Genomic DNA, 19,249 nt, shown 5'->3' on the forward strand with positions numbered 1-19,249 from the left:
TTAATCAGAACAACAGTTTTCAGCTGTGCTAACAAAATGGCAAAAGGGTTTTCTAATGATCAATTAGCCTTTTAAAATAACAAACTTGGATTAGCTAACACAACATGCCATTGGAACACAGGAGTGATGGTTGCTGATAATGGGCCTCTGAAGGCCTATGTAGATATTCCATAAAAAATCTGCCGTTTCCAGCTACAATAGTCATTTACAACATTAATAACAATGTCTACACTGTATTTCTGATCAATTTGATGTTATTTTAATGGACAAGAAATGTGCTTTTCTTTCAAAAACAAGGACATTTCTAAGTGACCCCAAACTTTTTAACGGTAGTGTACATCTCAGGACAAATATAATCACCCCTTAAATCATGTCATTGATTGTAGCCTTAGCCTGCATCACTATGTTGCTTTACCTGATCTCTGAGCACAATATTCCTATAATGAAATAGCATATACGTATGTATCTAGATAAACAGGAAGAAGGTTATTGTAACACTTTGTGATACAGAGGTCAATGAAACAGAGACTGGTTTCGGTACACCACTTTTCATTCCCTCTGTTTCAGGGTTAGTCAACCTACACTGTGTCTAGTCAGAGAACAGACCTACAAAAGACTTCCTCAAATTGCGTATGGTCTCGGCCTTGGCCACGTCTTCACTGGCTGTGCGAAAGAAGGACGTTTCCTTCAGGCCAAAGGCATTGGTTAGGGACTGAGATTTACAGAACATTTTTTTTGTAGTGATTATAATCAGAAGTAGTAGTAAGCCGAAGGCCAAAAAACCTCACCAATTGACTGTAGAGCATTATAGTTATTAGATACAGGCTATTATGTTTGGTTTAAACTTGTAATTACGTCAAAACTACGTATATTCAAAGTGTTGCTGCCAATGTGCTCTTACTTCAGCGGTGGATGTGCCTGTGCCTTTTCCTCTACTGTTGGCTGTTCTACCCCTGGAGGCTGGTTCTTCTCAGGACTGGTGGCCTTCTCTTGTGCCTGAGTTGGTGATTCATTTTGGGGTTGGGCCTGTGGCTCAGGCTGGGGTTGGACTGAGGCCTGTGGAGGAGCCTGGGACTCGGGTTGGACCTGAGGTGCTGAGTTGAGCTGTCTTGGTTGTGCAGGCTTGTCAGGCTGCGCTGGAGGTGGTAGTGGTTGTTGAGCATCCAGTCCTCCTGGTCTGGGCTTGCCCTGACTCGCTGACTGGGGTTGGGGCTGCTGTGTGGTTGGGGTAGGCCTCTGGCTTGAGTCTTTAGCAGAAGCTTTAGGAGACGACTTTGGAGCAGGCCTGGGACTTTGTGATAGGGATCCTTGGGGTTCCATACAGCCCCCTACTTTTAGTACAAGAAATACTTTATGATATTATCACACTTTTGCAGTGGAGAGAGTATATTGAATCATGTACCAAAGGCTTTGAATTTTAGTCTGTACCCTTTTCACATTTGTATGGGTAATTTTGTCCCCAAAACCATGTGACAATAACAGTAGACAGTCTAAAATCAACACTGGTCAATGGAGGAGGTAAAAGTAACAAAATAAAGAAACACAAAGCAGGGAGGATACGATATTACAATAATGCAGATATCTGTCATGCATTAGAAGCAATGCAATGTGGGGTGCACATGCTTCATGAGGGTATAGATGGAGGGGTTTTGACCAACCAATATGTTTGCTCATTTATTTGGTTTTCCAAACTTTAATAATATGATAGATAAATACATACTTTGACTACCATTAGGAGGCCTTTCTTCGCCTGTGTTTGTTGGTCTTCTTGCTCCACATATCTTTCTATAAACTGACATTTTAAAGGAGTCTCCCTTTCCACTATAAATACTGTACATAGTGACACAATATAGGCTGATTTTCTCGTTGATATAGGCCTAGTTTTTTTATACAACCATAACAAATACGGCAACACAGACTGAACATATATATTGCAAAGGAAGCTTTATTGCCAGTGACAGGGGGAAAATATCAATTTGGGCTATGTTTCTACAATGTATTGTTATCTGTACTGGATTTTTTCAAACAGTTCAACACTAGTTCCAAGAGTGCACACTTAACAGGTAGTAGCAACCTTGGTCCCAAATAGCTGCAACCCAACAGGTTTGAAAAACTGAACCAGCAAAGGATTTTCACCTGGGCAGGATAGCTGATTTTGAATTTCCCCCGACAATAACTCCTTTAATCAATCAGTTACACAACAAATATGTGACTATGCAACTATTAAGGACCTTGGTGCCGCCCCTCTATCCTCCCTTTTGTAGATACGTCATGGCATTTTACTCCACAAATCAAAACACAAAACCATAAAGCCACAGGCAAGGCTTTTACAGGGTTACTCTCTGGGTTAGGCTATCTGCACAGACACAATGTTATTTCATACACCTAGGAAAAGAACTTGTACACTGAGCTTGCCAAACATAGTTTGTTTGTACAATTCTGTTAGTAACAAAGTGTTTTAGAATGGGACACGCATTTACAATTCTTTTCATGTAGATGTATTCTTAGTTGTACGACCATTTCACCAAATAGGACACATGCATGACTTCTAATAACTACTACTTAATGCAAGTGTTTTTAATTTACAACAGTGTTAGCTATGGGAAAATGTTTGTATCCCACTTGTGAACATAGCTCTATGAATAAATTATGGTAGAAGATCTGGTACTAAAAATATAAAGAATATAAAGTTAAAAACATATATATTGCACTCTCCATTAACTCAGTATGAGTATGATAAGGCAAATATGTCAAAGAATCTTTAAATGGCAGTAACATAAGCATAACTCCACGCATATCATCACTGCAAGACAGAGCGGCATCACCGCCGTCATGGCAACGCCACTACGGTCATTGATATTAAGCATGGACGGTATGTGTATGGTGGTATCAGAAACCTTATACCTAGTAATTTAAATATATTATGTAAAACCTTGACTATTTCACTGAAGCACAATTTAGTTTTTCTACTTGACAACATAATTGAAAGTGAAAGGACTAATTGGACTACTTCACTTCCTGAAATATCACAAATACATGTACATGCATCATAGGCCTAAGAGGAAATGGTTATTACTGTAATCTTATTAGATAATGGACACACCTCTAGAGTCATTCTGTTAACAAATCTTAATGAGAGCATTCTATTATCACAGTTACTCTAACTCTACCACAAGCTCTCCTCTCTCCTGATCCAACTGCAGCTGCCAACAAACCAGTCCCATATATTTACAGTGCGGGACTGTGATTATAAGTGCTGAGTGATAACAAAAGTCAAATATTTATTATTTCTCTCAAAAAGATAGAGTAGTCTATTGTAATTTGGTAAGTTATCTAATATGTTTGTCCTCATACACATGAAGACATCTATGGCTGTGTTCTGTGCATAGAGACAGTTTATAAACCTGTCAAAGAACTGTCTTTCTAGGAGTCGGTTGTATAGCAACATTCACTGAGCGAAGTATGGGTAGTCTATCTGCTAATAATGGACAAAGGAACAGCAACTACGTTTCATATGTCTCAAACCTCCTTTTAATCAATGAAGGCCTACTTAGAAGTGATCTATCTGGCTGTATTGTTGTGCTCATCTGCTTTCTTGGCACTAACACTTGGTTGTTTATGTAGAACTTATACAACCTATTTTGTAGAACTTATACAATATGTATTCCATATTATGACACATTCACAATGCATAAATCACAGGGACAATAGTTTGGAACTATACCAGTGATGTCACTAAAGAAACATCCCGATTGATCATCTGACATTTAAAACATACAGTGACCTTCCTTCGTATCACTCATGCAAAACCAAAAAGAAATACCTATTATATTAGTATATGTATGAAAATAATCACCAATACAGTCATACGCACCCACATTTACATATTGACATATACACAAACGTCAAACTGCACGATAAACCAGTTTGACAATATCTAAAAGTACACACCAACCACAATTGAGAAATAAACAGGGGGGTTTAGAGGGAGGTCAAATGATGAATAATGACTGAATCAAACATGTGGCACACAGTAGCACTGGACTCAGTGTAGGCACAATCTGCTTATTACACCGTCAACAACAGCCCCAAAGAAAACCACGGCTACAGAGAAACAGAGGCGACCGTTACAAGCACACTAAATCAACAGGGAAACAAGTGGACAGCACATCTTGACATTGCATAGAGGAAAAACACAGTCCAGGCCAGCAGTACACTCTGGACCAAACTAACACCAGCCACATCTCAGTCCGTCTACATTCTCTCCACTCCCCAACCCCTTCCCCTCCTCTCTGCTTTTGTGTTCAGCTAATGCACGTCATCATCATTTCAATATTACATAGACTTCCTCTCTGGCGGGCTAATTAGTTGGCCTGGACGGGTTTTGGCCCCACTACAACGCCATTACAGTCGAGAATGTACTGCAGACAACCTTGAGAAGGGTGTGTAGTGCCAGTCTTGGGATCAACCACCAGTTCCTTCTGGCCACCACTCTGCAAACACATAAAACTAAGTGATACTCCCAGAGACACTACAGTTAAATGTCCTTATGACACAGTTCTGTTTTCATACTGCTTTAAATAATGTACTTTTCAAACAAGAATATGGATCCAATGTTGGTTTTATACAAATCTGGCAATACACAAAGGCTATACACAAATCTAGCTATACACTAGTTACTAAGACACAGTAATATGGATGCTATACACTAAACTCTAATAAAGGTGAAGGCTCTCAAACAGGATTTCCTAAAAGCCTATCTGTGAGATTATGACTGATCATATTCCCATACAGTGGTGTATTTAGCCTACTTCACCATACCTGTGATGGCTGCATGGTGGTTGGTCTGTTAGAGGACCCGGCGGGTGTCCGTCCTACTGCCTGGTTCATCTTGGCTACCACCATGTCAGTGATGAGCTGCCTGTCCTCTGCCTGATGTTCTCCTACCAGCGACATGGAGGACCCCACCACCTGACACACAGAAGATGGTAATATTACCAGAGGAAGAGAAGATGGACGTGAAGTAGGTTATGAAGGAAGGACAGTAGATTGTGTGTCACATTTGGTTAAAGTGAAGGTTTAACTGAATGGTTCGGAACTATGTTTGAATGCCATCCCATGTTCTCAACAGCTGTGCCATCTGTGAAACATGTCTAGGCTGCTGTTCCCATAACAACCAGATAGCGACCTAACAAGGATATGGAATACATCAATACATTGGTTAACAAAGATGTTGAATATTTCAAAATATTATATTTCAAAATATAAAAAAGCGAACTGCCTCAGTGTGTTGAGAGCAGCTGAATAATTAAATAAATAAATAATTAATCATGAAAATTCCTGCAATATTTCAAGTGCTGTGAAATATTTTACACTTACTAGGAAACACCTACCTCAGTGATGTAATCTTTTGCGTCCTTTCCATGAATGGCTTTGACAGCACAGATATCCAACCCTCCGAAGATCTCTGAGCAGGTGTCAACCCACAGCTTGTACCTGAACACAGGCCAAGGAGTACAGATCTGACACTAAGTGGTCTTACATAGTGTCACAGTCAAGGACAAGTGTGACGCTATTTAATAGAGATAATTTGCATGTAGGAGTGTAATTACTCAAATGGCTTTTATCAATTTTGTATCATTCAGAGAGAACACAGTACAGAGTGCTAACTTGTATCAATACAGACATTTACATTGTTTCATAACGAGCTACATGAATGATAATTGACTTTGGTAATGAGACAGGCAATTATCTGACATTCTCTTGTCTTGTCCTTTTAGAAAGGAAGCATTGTCAGTGGTGCTGTACTGCTGTTGTTAAGGACTCATACCTGTCAGTCATGGCCACTTGTTCCAACATGGCTGAGCCTGTGTTGCTCTTCCAGTTGCCAGAGATTGAGGTCCTCCTATAATATATGAGACATTATACAAATGGTATACATATTAAAGTCCCTGTTGATTGTTAATTCAAGGATTCACAAATTCAATAGTCTTAGATTAATTCGATTACACTTCTGGATTATTTGAAAAAAAGGCAGATCCTTATGCTAAATGTGGAACATTTAAAGGTTTTCAGATGTTTACATTTGCTTACAACAGAGGAATAATCATAAATACAAAATGGGGAATAGTACGTACATGTATGCCTTGTAGTCATTGCCAATCTTCTGAATTCTGATGTCGTATTTGGAGTCGATGAGGGGCTCTGTGGTGGTGTAGGTCTGGGTGAGAGCCACCACACTGACTATGTCCTGGAACTTACTGTGGTTATCCACCTTCACCTGGACACAACACACAGCACATTCCACTAGCAGCCCCACAGTCTACAGAATAACAATATCAAGCCTTAATAACATTATTACCTTTCCCACTCCTGAGTGAGCGTGTCCAATTTTCACAACTACAGGAAACGTTGGCATGGTAACCTGAGTGATAAACCGTCAGACATTACTGTTTCATGTCTGGTTTCATGATACAATGAAGAAAAATAAGTCCACATTAATGGCTACATTTCAGAAGACATGATTAGGTTCTTACCATCTCCTTGTAGTTGGGATAGAAGGTCTGTTCGATCAGAGGGAACTTCTCTGCACCAAGCCTCCTGTAGGTGCTTATTAGCTGTGCAAACTAGAGACAGACATTTATTAGTGAAGTTATGCCACTGACTTAAGACACAAATAAACAAGTCTCATGCATTGCACGCAGCCAGGCTTCTGTCTGCCTACCGCCCAGGGCTTGTCACACAGGTTGTAGATGGACTCCAGGGAGTTGATACTGGGGATGCCCCCATACTGCAGACCAATGATCATGTTACGGAAGTCCTCATTCTGGGTCATACTGAAGGCGTGTTGGCGGATGAGGACAAAGTCAGGTTTGAATGACCTGTAAAACATAAATACACAGATGCTTCAGAGAGAAATGAAAACTGGGTTGACCTTCACATGTAAAGTGAACCATGGCACATTTTCAGATTCGATGTTGGAGTATTGACTGTGTTGCTTATGAAAAATTGTCTCTAAGGGCACTGGTGAAGTGCCAATGATTTCAGATAATGCTGTTTGGCTTGTGGGTGTGTGGTTTGTGTTTGTTTGTGTGTGTGTGTGTGTGTGTGTGTGTGTGTGTGTGTGTGTGTGTGTGTGTGTGTGTGTGTGTGTGTGTGTGTGTGTGTGTGTGTGTGTGTGTGTGTGTGTGTGTGTGTGTGTGTGTGTGTGCGCATCTGCACGTGTCTCACCTGGCCACCCTGGTACCGTTCCTCAGAACCTGCATGTCCACATTACAGGACCCGTTGGAGTGAGCTATGACGTTAATCTCACTGAACTCAGCCTGCATGGTAGAAAAACATACAGATCCATCTGAATAACTGAATGTATATTAATAGTCATGAATACGGCATAGATCAGAGGAGGCTGGTGGGTGGAGCTATATAAGTATTGTCTGGAATGGAATAAAAGTTTCTATGTAGACAGCTCCATCTGAGACAGGTGCCAAAAGTAAATCGATGCAGTTTGCCAAATGAGGCTTACCTGTTCGACTTTGATGTCATAATCTCTGTGTACTTTCTTCCCTCTGAAGAGTTTGGCCCTAGACAACAGGGAAGATAATTTATGAACCTTTAGAGGACATGATGAGATAACACTGATAGATCTTTCTGCTATTGAGTCCTTGTGATCACGTTTCTCTGTGAACGCCTTCCATCAATTTACAATCACAAATACTGAATAAGACACTTCATTGACTTTAAAATGCATCAAGATGGATTTTATGGAGCAAAGACTTTAAATTCACACCACACCCTTACCCAAACATTCTGTCTTGTGACACATTCCCCTCAGATAAACATGTCATGGAGAATTGTTAAAGTGAAACAGTCAAGGTAGTGACATATCCACTACTAATCACTTGATGTTTTGATTTGTTTTTGTCCTTTATGAAATGTAAGTAGTCCACCGTGTTGCAGCGTTTGCTTCCATCTAGTGGATCGTTACTGAATGGTGCATTGTAGTCAAAAGCCCTCGGAACAAGATACATTTTACAATTCCATAAAATGGATGAAATGATCTGGTTCAATAGCTATGGTCTTTGTCCAAGAAAAAAGTGTTTGTTTGGTGGATCTTAGTCTGGTGGATCTTAGTCTACTGAGCACATCCAGTGTTAATATCAGCTTAGCATCGAGCTATGTCTATACAGAGGTACTGGCACTCCTTCTCTGCAGACAGGCAGGCTGGCCATTATTGAACCCACACACAGTGCATTTATTGAATTGAACCACGGACAAAGAGAGGAGGCCATGCTCTTAAAGTGATGAGGGGAAGGGAGGTTAATCAATGGAGACAAACTTAGTGACCTGAAACAAACTACGTGTCAGGGGACTGTTGAAAGCACTGCCTCTCCTCTCCTCAGTGTTGCCATGGTGTTGCTCTTAGCCAATGAACTATGTCAAGCTTTTCAACGGCCAAAACTTCAACTGGAACCGTGCTGTAGAGAAGTGTACAGATTTTAATGGGATATTCCTCCACTAAAGATCACAAAATGGCTGTTCTCTATGGAGGTCTAAAAACCCAAACAGTCCTATGACAAAACTTCTCTAAAATGTTGCTGTATAGTTCAATGGCCAAAGTAATCAAAATGTGCTGGAATTAGGCCTACAGTAGAGCCATACAAGGTTTCAATGACCAGCATATTTTCCACTTTCTATTGAAATGACATATAGTAGTGTGCAGCGAAGTCTACTAGCAGAAGAAAAATACAATGGGAAAAATGATTTGATATATCTTCTACTTGTTTGTTTCACGTCAGTACCGTATGTCAAATACACCCTAGTGAGGACTGGCTGAATAATTTATTGCTGATCTAATTTGAGTCTGGGATTTATCTGTGGCTGTGGAGGAAAACAATCATCTGAATATGAGTCACAGCAGCAGAGACACAGGGAATGAAAAGCCTGTAGATTATCTGTGTTATGATACATGGATATATGTGGGGCAGCCAAAGACATGACTCAGAGACAGAACCACAATGACAATGCCTGTCATTTGAGATAGGTCAGTGTTGGTGTAAGGAATGGGTATCACGACTGTCTCCCTGATTCAGTCCCTACTTGTGGAGGATGTACTGAATGTATGTGTATAGTGGAGGTGGTTCAGAATCACACTCACATGATGAGTAACCTTCGCTCTCCTGAGTACCTGCATTAGTTTCCCTAGCTAATGCTTTGGCTTTAGCTCAGCGAGTTAACACAGTTTTATTGCTCCCAGGAGGCCCAGGTGCAAACCGCAGTTGGTTACTTTACATAGGCCTATGCATTGACACAGAGATTATTAAACCTACAATCAACTGATTGATCTTTGCTTTTTTGCTCTGCACCCTGACCACTGCACATGCGAATAACACCTTCCTGCATTGAATGAAGTACATGCCACTTGTGTAGGACCATAATGTGTCTATTAATAATAGCGATACAGTTGCCAGATATTCCAAAGTGATCCATGTAAAATGTCTGGAAAACTACCTGTGCTCAGAACAACAGGTGCTGTGTAGGTAGTGCCATTTTTACATTATTTATAAATCAGTGTGGTTCCCATAGTGTAGTTAGAGATCTAGATAGAGAAAGGAGGCTGATATTGTGATGAAGGTTGAGGTTTGTCCTCTAGAAGAGGGCAGTCTGATGTAGCTACTGAGTATTAGAGCACTCCAGTTAGATGAGTACAGCTCAAATAATGCATCCTGTCTGTGAGAGCTTTTATCCAGCCATCCATTACAGTCCTATGAATGTATAATTACAATCTACCCATTAAATATTAAGGAACATATTATGTGAAGAAGCATTCGTAAGGAAAAAAAAAAACAATGGTGCATACCAATGTCCTGTAATAGCTCTAATACTCAAATGATCTATGCTCAAGTCCAAGACGAGACAGAAAAGACAGAGTGAGTGAGTGGGGGGGTAGCAGCAAAAAAACATCTCTGTCTTAAACTGACAGATTTTTATGGGGATTTTTGTGTTATGTTAATTAGATAGACTCGGATTATAAATGTGAGAGAGAGAGAGAAAGAGAGGGCTGGGCAGGACGACAGAGCGGCTGGGACTAACTGCCTTTGTTGATTAGTTGATTTAGATTAATATGTCAAACAAAGGCAAACTTAATTATAATAATTTTGCAATGCAAATCTGACTAACAGGCCTATTTTGTCTTAATTTTCCTAGTTAGTATGTGACCTCCACTTTACGACACTGAGTGAATGAGTAATGGCTATCGCTGTCTCTCTACTGTAAGAGGCAAGTGCAAACCTCTGACACTTGTCTGATAAGTGAGACAGTTCCATCTGTCCTTGTCCACCTTGTGATGTATAGCACAGCATTCCTGTCACAAGACAGACCCAATCCTAACCGTAACCATCAGATCCTTTATTAAAGGTTAGGGGAAGCTTCTATTCCTGATTCCCACTCTAATTAATTAAGCAATAAGGTCTGAGGGGGTGTGGTATATGGCCAATATACCACGGCTAAGGGCTGATCTTATGCACGACCCAACGCGGAGTGCCTAGATACAGCACTTAGCCGTGGTATATTGACCATATACTTTAAACCCCTGAGTTGCCATATTGCTATTATAAAAATATGTTTTTTATCATACCCATGGTATACGGTCTGATATATCCCGGCTTTCAGCCAATCAGCATTCAGGGCTCAAACCATCCAGTTTATAATCTCCTATATATCGGTGTTTATTTCTGCCTTCAGGAAATTACTTTTATTCTACGTTATCTCCAAACCTCTGAAACAGAGAAGCTCAAGCAGTAGTCCAACTCATCTCACCATGCTAGTATATCAATAAGATCTGAAGAGGTGTCTTCAGCATGCCATATTTGTGATACTTCCAGTATAATGGTAATGGTGATCTCGCCTACATGCTTCATTCCTACAATGCACAAAGTCAATACAGAACCACTAGAGAGTATGTAATCTTAAAGCTATTTGAAAGTCTGTCAGTCAAGGGGAAATTGCCATGCCACTTCCAACAGGTAGCAGGCAAAGAGCAGCTAGGGAATAGAAGTGCTGCTTTGTTTGATGTTTCCTTCTGAGGCAGGATGATATTGCACTGAGCAGCCATTCTGTGAGTGAGTGCTGTCCCATTTCTGTCAGGGTTTCACAAAGGAAGACTGTTCCTTAGATAACACTTTAATAACGCGTTGTCTTACGCCCTTGGCTGTAGTTCATCTTTAGACAGATCTTCTCCAGCTCGACAGCCTCTGACATCACAGTACTGCCTTTATACACAGTCGTTCACGGAGTCACGCTAAATGTATAGAAGGCAGATGCAGATATACATATTTGGACAAGGGAATTGTACACTTCATGGCGTACATGGAAAGAGGAGTTCATGGAAATGTAAAGCTAGCATAAGAGGCATTTGAAGGCAGTAGTGTCAGACGGATGATCTGATATACAGGCCTGGGGTCAGTCCTAGAGCCATGATCTCTCCTACAAGGACAGCATGATATATGTGGTACACAGTGGGAGAGTGTCATCATGCTGAAAAAAATGCCCTTTCATACGACTACAGAAGCCAGGATGTATTCACAAAAAGCTAGAATATCACAGTTGCTATGCCACAGAAAGACAAATATAATTTTCACAGAGAACCTGACACTGTGAATTATTTTACCCATTCTTGGAGCAATTACTTCTAAATCCATTTTCATTAGATTAGCTAAATATATAAATCACACTAATGGAGGGATGATTTGGCACAATCACTGTCACTGAGGCAAGCTTTGGTCATTATACTGGTGTGCTATTCTCCAGTTTATCACATTTTCAGAACATTCTCTGTTTTCATCTCTGGTTTCCAGCAAGTTAATTTGTCTAGCTCTCCATCGCAACAACTAATCAACAGTCTTATTAAGACAGTTGAGAAGGAGAGAAGGGGAGGAAAGGTTTCTTAAATCCCTGAAGTGATAATGCCAAGAAACAAGGACTGTCAGCAACAACATTCATAACTATAATAATAAGGACATAAACTGTGAAAGATGTTAGCGCATTGCTACCATGCAATAATCAGCAGCAGGTTTGTGTTTAGGCCGGAAACCAGCGGTCATAGCCTAGCTTAGCCTTCTGTTGTGTGAGTCTGAAGTATTCCTGTTGGATTCCATTTCAGTCTCTGTCCTAAGGCTACTATACTGCGGCTTGTCAGCCCCTGTCTTTATTTCTTGCACAGGGCACAACATCTCTGACCCAGAAACCGCCCATCCCACACTGAAACACAACCCTCAAACCCCCTTTAGCCAAGAGTTCAGAGCTGATATCACATGAGGTTGGCCTACAGACTAAAAATGATCAGATCTGAAAACGGAGGGTGATGCAGGAAACACTAAAGTTGTAATATATTGTCTGAAGTAGATATATGATCATTTTATGGGTTAAATACTGTTTGTGTTCAAACAGATTATCCTGTATTCCAGACTCAAAGACAATTAAGTGATTACGTATTCATCACATCCATATCTGTAATTGGGCCTATGCTCTTCATGGTGACATCAGTAAACTTAATTAACAATGAATCACCACCAGACATGCTAATACAGATATTTTATTGGGCACTGAAAGACAAGCTAATGTCGACACCAAAGTAAAAACCTACAGTCATAAACAGCTCATCCTTATGAAATACAACCGCAAGCTAAAAGGCCAAAGAGTAATGAGAAATTACACAATCAATGGGGCAATCAGACAGACATAGCGCTCCTATTGTTTAACACTTTGCTGTTGTCACCAATCCCAAAGAGTATAGAAGTTGAGAGGGCCTCAGAACTGACTTACTGTTATTGCAGACACATGAAATGTAGATGTGGTGCTGAGCCTGAGGCAGGCTTTGGGAGCTAGTGGCAGTTCTCTCTAGTGGCTAAGTGGTGGAAACATGAAACAGGGAAACAGCTAACGATGCCAGGAGAGGCTTCAAATCAAAATCAATCAAATCAAACTGTATTGTATTATTCGTCACACGCTTAATAAATAACAAGTGTAGACTAACAATGAAATACTTAGCTGGACAGATCTTTCAGCTGATGGCTCAACAGATGGTTTGTGAAAGGTAACGTAATTTACTCAGATGTCTTCAATGTTCCCATAACTGTTGACCGTTTGATAAATTCCAAGCTTTTGATGCCAAATCAAATGCTATTTGTCGCATGCGGTGAATACAACAGGGAAATGCTTACTTACAAGCTCTTTCCCAACGATGTAGTGTTCAAAATAATTTTGTAAAGACACAAGAGAAATAAAAACATGCAATAATGGTGCTATATACAGGGAGTACCAATACCACACCAATGTGTCAGGGTATGAGGTATTTCAGGTAGGTACTGTATATGAATGCAGGGGTAAAGTGACTAAGCATCAGGATAGATAATAATAATAATAGTAAAAAAACAAATTAGCAGCAGTGTATATGATGAGTGAATGTGTACATGTGTGAAAGTGTGTGTGTGTGTGTGTGTGTGTGTGGCATCTGTATGCGTGTGTATATGTGTGTGGGTATGTAAGTGTATGTGTGTATGTTAGTGTAAGTATGTGTGAGTGTGCATAGAGTCAGTGCAAAATGGAGTCAGTGCAGATAGTCCGGTCATGATTCGCATTACTGTATGTGGCATTAAGTTAGATCGAAAACAATCCAGGTACATTTAATGATTATAGATGCATTCCCATATCCCATAAGAATACAATGATTACATTTCTACTCAGGTTGTTGACTGTCAGCTGTTATGTGGAGCCAAAAGACATGGCATCATTTAAAATGACATGAGTCTGATCTTATTAGGATTTATCTGGGTTTCTATTACCTTAATGGGCTCCCTCAGCCGTGATACAATGTGACGTGTATTCAAACATCTAGCATTACTTAGGCTATAGGTTATATCCGCAGTGCAAGCACAGTGGTCATTATTGTTAAAAGGAGCTTGCAATGATTCAACATACACATCAATATCATAAATGCATCTGCAGTATGTCAAATGCCAATAAACGTAATCTGTCCACTCTGCTTTTGTTATTGTGACAGCAGCCATTTTGCATGGTGAGATGAATCATGCATACACACAGGACTCCTGGAATAGCCACTCTCCAGAAAGCAACATGTCATCCAAACGCAGATGTGTCCCTCAGGCTACAGTTGCCATCTGCATATAGACCACTCTATATAGCCTACTGCACATAGCCTACTGTATATAGCTACACATGTCTGAGGAAAATCAGCTGATGCTAAGGAACCATGTTCAAGCAAATATATCTAGTTAATGTGAATTCACAAGACAAAACACATAGCAAGAATCACAAAATCTAAAAACATCGATCTTCATGCTACCTTCTTCAGGATTCTGCTATGTGATAATGTAGGCCTACTATCTACACTATATCTCGCAATTACCTCTTCAAAGCAGGATATGCGATATGAAGAAGGATGTCTGGCGTGGGATGCTGTGCAGACAGTTATGTAAGTTTGTGTCTGTCACTGAAAGGTTCTGTAGAATTCCTTACTGCATAAATCCGCCTTGCCACCATATAGTATATAATAAGTAAACCCTCACACTCACAACACTGCAGTTGCTGTACATTTTACAGAACATAGGAAAAAGAGGCTTGATTTAAAGTAGCTCTTGGGTAAGGCAACAGCTACCTGTCAGTGCTGCTGTGCCATCCCTTTAAAGGCCCAGTGCAGTCAAAATGTAGTTTTCCTGTGTTTTGTATCATATTGTACAACAGCTGATGAAACATACTTCTAAATCAGCAGGGTTTGCATGGGTGGAGTTTTGGCCTGACTGGTGACATCACCAGGCAGTATACGTTTATATAGACCAATAACAAAGAGAGTTCCAAACCTCTCTGCCAATAACAGCTAGTTTTCTGATTACATATCCCTCCCCCTCCTTAGTCAGACCACTCCCAGACCATCCAAGCAAAATTATTGCTTGAGAAACAGTTATTTTTCTAAGAAGCTATTTCTGTTTCTTTTTGACCATTTTAATGCAAAACTATTACAGTAAGATACTTAATTGTTGTCCAGAAATGATTTGATATTGACACAAAAAAAACAGCTGCCTTAGGCCTTTAATATATGCCATCTACTCTTTCGATTCATGTCATGATCTGCCTTCTCTTCTGCCTGCCTCCTCAACACACAGCATTAAGGTGAGGTGTCCATCTGAACTAGCATTGTAACGCAGAGCACACACATAACATCCCTTTTATCTCCATTTCTATTGCTACTACTAGCCTATGTATCACCAATTCCTACAATGATGCCATGTGTTGTCTTTGCATGATTGGCCAAAGATACATTCTGTGGATTGACTCTCTGTAATTGTGGACAGGTGGTCATGTGACCAGGGATCCTATCATTGAGCGGGAAGGGAAAGGAAACCTCACTGATGACTGGAAAGCACTGCAGTCTTTACTCAATAGAGAAAACACACATGCATTTTCCCATGCTCTCACTGGCTGTTGAATATTCATGAAATTGCCTTTCTCAACAATGATGCAAAGCCGTGTTAGGGGTTGATCAGACTAATCAATTAAATGGGTTTAAGTCTGGCGCATGCTCACAGGTGGTTGCAAGAAACTGACCTAATATTAAAAATAGCAGCAGAATTCACATGGGTTTCTTGGAATACCAAGTCAAACATCCTCAAAATATATAGAATTTTCCTCCTGCTGCAAGGCCAATCTGTCATTTTGAAATTTGAATCATGTCAAAAAGGGCATAAACCCCTGAATGCCTGTCAATTACTTCAGGAATCCACCGTATTTGTGTGAGGCAGGCATAAAAAGACTCCCTGATGCTGTAATGTCATTAACATGGTGAGTCAGTGGACTTTGTTTCCTCGTCTCCTCCTGAGTAGCTGCATCTGTGTTTTGTCATTAGAGCGACATGCACTGGCATCAGACCATCCACAGCAGTAACCTGTTCAAATCTTATAAGCAGAGTTGGACGCCATACTTGTTGGCTGACAGGCTGTTTTAACCTTTACTTTACCACAAGCCAGGTCCATCTGAGAGCTCCTCTTTTCAAGAAGGAACCTGAGCAGAATATCTGTTTCACAACAGTGACCTGGCCAAGAGCCGCTCCAATGTTACAGAACACAAACAACACATGCATCAACACAATAATTCACATAATTACATTACACCATTTTACAGCAAGACGCAGCATGTTGCCTCACCATTCCTGTTGTGGTTCGTCGATGACCAGGAGGATCTTAAACTTCTTGGGCGTCGTGACCGTGGTCTGCTCCACCAGTCCTGCCGAGGCCGCAGTCTGCTTGACTACGTTGGTGATGGAGCTGAAGAAGCCTGTCCCACTGGACTGGGACAGCTGGGGTTTCCTCTCCGGGGCAGGGGAGGGGGTAGGGGAGGTGGCGGGCGGCGTGGTCCCAGCCGTGGGCGACTTGGCTGGGCCTGCTGTAGCTGGGGGAGGAGGCTGAGCAGGGTCAGGCCTCTGGAGGTCTGTCATGTAGCCATTGGGCAGGTTGGAGATGAAGGTGCTGTCAGAGAGGCGCCGGCGCAGGTAGTTCATGGCTGGAGAAGATGGAGGGCTGTTAGAGCAGCCCGAACAGACGAATCAACGAGGGCTGAATGTGAAGAGTCCTTGGGGGAATGGTAGAGACCAAATGATGTGACCTGAGGGACTGATTAATTTGCAGAAGGCGCCACTTCCCAGGGTGCAGCTGGTTGAAGGCTCAGCTCTTCTCCATGCAAACTCCCAGTGAATGTAATGTTTCCTCCGAGCTCAGCCGTGCATCCTCAGAGCTCCCCTCACTGTGGCCGTGATGCTATTCTCCCCCTCAGCCAATCGCCTGCCTCTCTGCTAGCCTGAACGACTGCAAGAAATGCTCACTCTCTCCCTCCCTCTTCTCTCCTCCTCTCCTCCCTACTCCCACTCATTCGTATTGTGTCGTGTCTGCCTCCTCTACCCCTCCCCCATTCGTACTGCCTCACAGGCATCACGTCTTTTCGTACCACTGCAAAAATAAGGGGGGGGGAAGGTTTCTAATGGAAATGCACGAGGTAGTAATATAGAGGAAACCTCCAACACAGCCTGACCCTCTCTCTTCTTATGTTATCTCTGTGTCCGCAGTTGCCTGTGCCTAATACAGCTATGAGGATGGAGAGAGAAAATGGCTGTTTGGTCTGCTGTCAGTGTGGCTTGCAGAAGGAGAGGCAGGCAAGTGGCAGCAGCAGTCCTCTGGGACACCAGCACATGCTGTAGTGTTAACCCCCTCCTTCACGTTGCCATGTGACGGATTCCTCCCCATCCAGGTAAAGTAGCTAATTTAGCTGAGGGAAGATCCAATGCAGCCATTCTGATTCATCCATGTGGATTTCCCACTAGAGGTGTTTTAAACACAGTATTTTTTTTAAATATTTACCTATCTTTACTATTGCACATGACTAGCATGGTTTTTAATGTGGGTGTGTAGAGGTCTGCAGAATGTATGATTGCGGAGCATTGCTCTTGCTGCCATTAGATGAATTCGCATAATACCATGCTATCTAATTCTTTTTTTCAGATAGAAAAGACTGATGATCAGTAGCCTATGGCTTTGATGGTGTAAAATAATATGAATTAGTATAGTCAAATAGTATACAATATACTGCAGCACTGTTTAATATTTGGGGGAGTATTTGTAATAGTATTTGACAAAAGTTAATAAAAAATACAAATGGTTCGAATACACAAATTAAAAGACTTAGATTCCAATAAAAATTGTGAATGGTATTGCTGTATTAGCTGGTAACCCATTTTATCAATTGTACATATTGTGGTGTCAATATTTAGAAAATGCATTACTCTTGGAATTGATCAACGAATTCACTAGAAAATATAGACCTAAGACATTAAATGCAAAACCTTAACATGGGTTAAATGCTTTATGTCACTGCACCTACTGCCAATTTGTATATAGGCTTCTTGTTCACTTGAGATATCATAATGAATTCCCTGCTCTGTCTTGAGTATTTGATAACGTCCTTAAAAGCCATTGTCAGACAAATGATGTACTGTGAAATACGAAGGAAAATACTAGACTAATGATGACGCTGTACTGTATTTTACGTCACTATTATAGTAGGGCATGAATCATGTTCTCACACATAACACATTGGCCTCAGAGGTGCTCTTTCCCTTAGACAACGTCATTAAATGTCATGCTGCTCCTCCACAGCTCTAAGCTATACGCTGCACCAAGTGTAGAACGCATTGTAACAAGTGGCAGAAAATGTATCTCCATGGAAACTGGCATTAGAAATCTGCTATTCTCTCAGGTAGGGTGATAACTGTAGAGATTGTGGTCAGACCTAATTTATCCAGAACGGAAGGACACAAGTCTTAATGAGTAGGAGGACCACAGTGATTGATGTGAGGGTAGAGACTTCTGCAAACAACACTAGTAAATTATTATGATCATCCCAGCCCAATAAACACATAGCCTACAAACATATTATACAATATATTGTAGAAAATTCAGGGGGTAGCCCCGACCGGGACTCGAACCCGCGTCCAGCGACTGCCAAGCCAAAACCTTAACAGTTATGCCAAGAGGTTACGAACCTCTTGACAAAGTCACTACATTACCCCTTTCCTTCAGGACTGCGTGTCCCCAAGCGTCTCTATACCAATTCCCCCACGTGAACATGTCTCTCCGATGGCCTCACAGACGCTATCCCACTTCTGACACCAACAGCGAATTTGTGGGGTAGCCCTAAACGAGACTCAAAACCAGGTCCAGCAACTGCCAACAATTACGCCAAGAGGTCCGAACCTCTTGACAAGGTCGCTAGGTGTTGTCGCTAAATTAATGTCTTCATTATAGACACGCTCATTAAGACATAATCCAGTCACCGTGATGCAATATCTCTAGTTAAACATACAATATCATTAGGCCTAATGACCCATAGGCCTATGGTATCATATTTCACCTGGCGTTTATTTTGTAGCGAGGATCCCATTCCCATAGGATTATAACGGTTTTAGATAATGAGTTGCATACCATCCATAGTGCAGACCCCTCTGAGTGTGGTTCCTCTCAAGGTGCTATCCTTCCAGAGAGTATGATCCTTCCTATGTGCTTGGGGAGTCTAGGCCGGGTTACTGTCCAAAAAAACAAGTTGACCTACAAAAACTTACATGGACACTATTAAATATGTAAATCATGTTAAGTAGCCTAATAATGAACCCACGAATGAATGTGAAAACAGA

At 41.2% G+C, this 19,249-nt stretch overlaps 1 protein-coding gene across 1 annotated transcript; it reads right to left on the reverse strand.

Moving 5' to 3' along the window:
- Positions 1–1,927: 1,927 nt before the first annotated feature.
- On the reverse strand, positions 1,928–17,405 carry LOC106566755 (synapsin-2). The gene is made up of 11 exons (XM_014135114.3): positions 16,215–17,405; positions 7,523–7,580; positions 7,231–7,322; positions 6,725–6,881; positions 6,537–6,626; positions 6,362–6,424; positions 6,138–6,280; positions 5,831–5,905; positions 5,394–5,496; positions 4,822–4,971; positions 1,928–4,493 (listed from the first exon to the last, which is right to left on the reverse strand). The coding sequence occupies exons 1-11, from the start codon at positions 16,565–16,567 to the stop codon at positions 4,365–4,367; spliced, it is 1,413 nt and encodes a 470-aa protein (XP_013990589.1). The 5' UTR covers positions 16,568–17,405; the 3' UTR covers positions 1,928–4,364.
- Between the last annotated feature and the right edge of the window lie 1,844 nt (positions 17,406–19,249).

The sequence above is a fragment of the Salmo salar genome, chromosome 13 (genome assembly GCF_965601325.2).
Source record: "Salmo salar chromosome 13, fSalSal1, whole genome shotgun sequence".
In the NCBI taxonomy this organism is placed as follows: domain Eukaryota; kingdom Metazoa; phylum Chordata; class Actinopteri; order Salmoniformes; family Salmonidae; genus Salmo; species Salmo salar.

Coding starts and splice junctions, on each gene's coding strand:
- LOC106566755 (XM_014135114.3), bottom strand. CDS start 16,567: ATGAACTACCTGCGCCGGCGCCTCTCTGACAGCACCTTCATCTCCAAC. Junction 6,627..6,724: donor TGTGTGACAAGCCCTGGGCG/GTAGGCAGACAG, acceptor GTCTGTCTCTAG/TTTGCACAGCTAATAAGCAC. Junction 6,281..6,361: donor CTCACTCAGGAGTGGGAAAG/GTAATAATGTTA, acceptor TGTTGTGTCCAG/GTGAAGGTGGATAACCACAG.